The sequence below is a fragment of the Crocuta crocuta genome, unplaced genomic scaffold, assembly GCF_008692635.1.
Source record: "Crocuta crocuta isolate KB4526 unplaced genomic scaffold, BGI_CrCroc_1.0 scaffold299, whole genome shotgun sequence".
NCBI lineage: Eukaryota > Metazoa > Chordata > Mammalia > Carnivora > Hyaenidae > Crocuta > Crocuta crocuta.
In genome coordinates, this window is record NW_027532747.1 from 2559070 (window position 1) to 2562389 (window position 3320).

The 3320-nt window shown below is 49.7% G+C and overlaps 1 protein-coding gene across 1 annotated transcript in view; it reads right to left on the bottom strand.

Moving 5' to 3' along the window:
- Positions 1 to 329: 329 nt before the first annotated feature.
- Positions 330 to 3320, bottom strand: part of YY1 (YY1 transcription factor) — a 28755-nt gene continuing 25764 nt past the window's right edge. The window contains exons 4-5 of the mRNA XM_077780909.1: positions 2769 to 2927; positions 330 to 1512 (exon numbers count right to left, since the gene is read on the bottom strand). Coding sequence (XP_077637035.1) covers positions 1330 to 1512; positions 2769 to 2927 — 342 coding nt within the window. The 3' untranslated portion in view covers positions 330 to 1329. The remainder of the gene's footprint in view (positions 1513 to 2768; positions 2928 to 3320) is intronic.

The window sequence follows — 3320 nt, forward strand, 5'->3', positions numbered from 1 at the left end:
GCTCTCCGACCAGCAGCCCCGAAGCAGAAGCGCCTCTGAGCCGCAGAGGTGCCCGGTGCCTGCCCTGCTCGCCAGCTTGCTTTGAGCACGTGCGTGCGCACAGGCCAGGGCACAGCTGTTTGGGCCGTGCTTTTGCCGGGGGAGCGAAAATCAAAATCATGTCTCTGACGGGCCTGGCCGGGGGGCGGTGGGGGGGGGGGGCTTCTCTGAGGTAGTTCCTTAACTCGGGCTGCCTGTCACCTAGTCGCTCTCAAGAGCTCAGCATGCGTGGGAAGGACTAAAGTATCTGCGCTGCTCGATCACAGGTCACCGTAAGCTGAGTGCAAAAGTAAAGGAGACTTCAGGTGCTTTATTTAGCTTCCAATTTCTGGGAGGCTCAAGAATGAGAATTATTCTGGACAACAAAAGGAAAGAAGACTGTGCTTACAGATCTTTTTCTGCCGTATTCTTTCTGTAGGATTGCTGTTTTATTGTTGCCCTTTCTGTTACACGAGGTGTACACGTCAGGTGGTAAAAAGTACAATACATTCTACAACTGAGCACCACTTTCTGTAACTGAACAGGCGAAGAAAGTCCACTGAACATCAGCATCTGGCAGTATTTTTCGGGGGGGAAAAAAAAAGTGACTAAAATGGGTTTAAATTGATTAACACTATTAAATCACATCTAATATTTGATACTACATGATTCAATACAGCTATACGATACAATTATACAAAATGTGTTAACATCAAAGAATACAACCAAAATTAAGATAGCAAACAAAACCTATATAACTTTTTTTTTTTACAGGAAAAATACTTTTGAAGTATGCATGTAACTGCCCATTCTTTTAAAGAAAATCTACTGCAAGCAAAGTTATCAACCTCCAGAAAAATCACACGTAGCATTACTAAGCATATCCCCAAAAAGTGTACAATATGCACACTTGGAAAATACAAAATTAAAAAAATTGTAAGCAACAGGTGAGCTTCGTATTTATAAGAATGTGAAAAGAAGTCCCGTTGTCAGCACTGTTGTATAAAGAATTGTCTTTTGATGCGAAGTTCATGAATTGTCCTCCTGTCGGGACCACACTTTACAAAAACACCGTGTTTTTGAAACGAGATTACAGAGCAAGATAGAGCATCTCAGCCATCTCATCTTATTAAAGTTTTTTTTTTTTAATTTTTACTACTTTATCAAAACATGTCCCTTAGGTGTGTAGGATTCATTTTTAAAATTCTTTCCTAGAAACAATATACAAAGGAGAGGCGTGTTTATTCCCAATCACGCTCCTAGAAGGAAGAGGCTCCCCGGGCTCGAGAAGGGTCTTCTCCGTGCTTCTTCTCACTGGTTGTTTTTGGCCTTAGCGTGTGTTAAGATGTGAGATTTCAGGTTAGTCGACTGAGCAAACTTCTTATTGCAGCCGTCGAAGGGGCACACGTAGGGCCTGTCCCCGGTATGGATGCGCACGTGTGTGCGCAAATTGAAGTCCAGTGAGAAGCGCTTCCCGCAGCCTTCGAACGTGCACTGTCCAGAGAGACCAGAGAGAGCCGCTGAGACTGCGCCCGGGCCCCGGGGGTGTAGGTGGCCACGTGGGGACAGCCCGCTCCCCTCGTCGGACACCGTGCCCTCCCTGCTCGGGGGCCGAGGGCTGGCCCGTCACAGGGCAACTCCCGAACCCTTGGACGGCCCTCGTGACTTACGAGGGAAGACAAACACTCAACAAAATGCCAAGAATCTCCCTCAGTACCACGTGGAGGCCTGAGGACTTCTGTACAGGGTTCAAATGGTAAAATACAAAGGAGGGGCGCCCAGGGGGCTCGGGCGGTTAAGCGTCCCACTTCGGCTCAGGTTGTGATCTCACGGCTCGTGGGTTCGAGCCCCGCGTTGGGCTCTGTGCTGACAGCTTGGAGTCTGGAGCTGCCTTGGTTTCTGTCTCCCTCCCTCTGCTCTTCCTCAGCTTGCGCGTGCATGCGCACTCTCTAATATAAACCAACGTTAAGTAAGTAATAAAAATACAAACGATTAGAAGTGTTCTGGTGTCAAGTGTCAAAAAGAACCATGTTGGGACACCCTGCTGGCTCAGTCAGAGAGCATGTGACTTGATCCTGGGGTTCTGAGTTCGAGCCCCACGCTGGGGACAGATACTACTTTAAGTTAAAAAGGGGGCACCTGGGGGGCTCAGTCGGTTGAGTGTCCGACTTCGGCTCAGGTCATGATCTCACGGTTCGTGGGTTCGAGCCCCACATGGGGCTCTGTGCTGACAGCTCAGAGCCTGGAGCTGCTTCGGATTCTATGTCTCCCTCTTTGCCCCTCCCCCACTCATGCTCAGTCTCTCAAAAATAACATTAAAAAAAGTTAAGAAAAAAAAGAACCATGTTAACTTTAGAGCTGCACTGCTAGTTTGTTCACGCGCTACGAGTTTCTAAAAAAGACAATATATTAACTATACTTATTCTCGTGCAGTAAAGTTTCGCGAGTTCCCAGCCAATGAGAACTCCACATGCTTACGCCAATCACAGAAAGTAAACTGCTTACAAGGCCCCGTGAGCGCACTAGGAATGCAGTTTTAGGCGTATGCAAGCAACCCTGCTTTCCTCCGCACGTGAAATACGNCCCGCCCCCCCCACCCCTACAGCCCGCCCCCGGGACCTGGGACCCAGGCAGCCCTTCGCTGCGCTCTGTCGGACACCAGCTGTTTCCCGCGGCTCCGGGCTGCGCCTCCCCGACCCGGCCCTGCCTACACCTGCAAGCGGCGCGGAAGGGGAGGGGGCTGGCTCTACCTGAAAGGGCTTCTCTCCAGTATGAACCAGTTGGTGTCGTTTTAGTTTTGAGCTCTCAACAAAAGCTTTGCCACATTCTGCACAGACGTGGACTCGGGGGCCGTGGGTGTGCAGATGTTTTCTCATGGCAGAGTTATCCCTGAACATCTTTGTGCAGCCCTTCGAACAGAGAGAGAAACTTAGTGGTTCACACCGCAGCTGGTACAAAGGATCCAACCACTAAACAGCCATCACTGATGCAAGAAACCACCCCCTCAAGCCCCCCTTACAGTTAACTTAGGATTACAGTAGAAATATCACATTATTTAAGACAAAAAAACCAGATAGCTGGAAAGGGCCTTCTCATTTAATGCCAACCCTTGTTTTACAGATGAGGAAACTGAGGCTCAGAGATGTCTTTAAGACTTGCCCGAGGTCGCACTGCCAGTAGGGGCCAAGCTGGGAGCAGAATCCGGCACCCCGGCTTCCGGCCACACCACAGCCGCCTCACCCAATAAGCCCCCCGCCCCCCCGAAGTAACACGAGCCCCGATGAACAAACAGAGGCGGACGG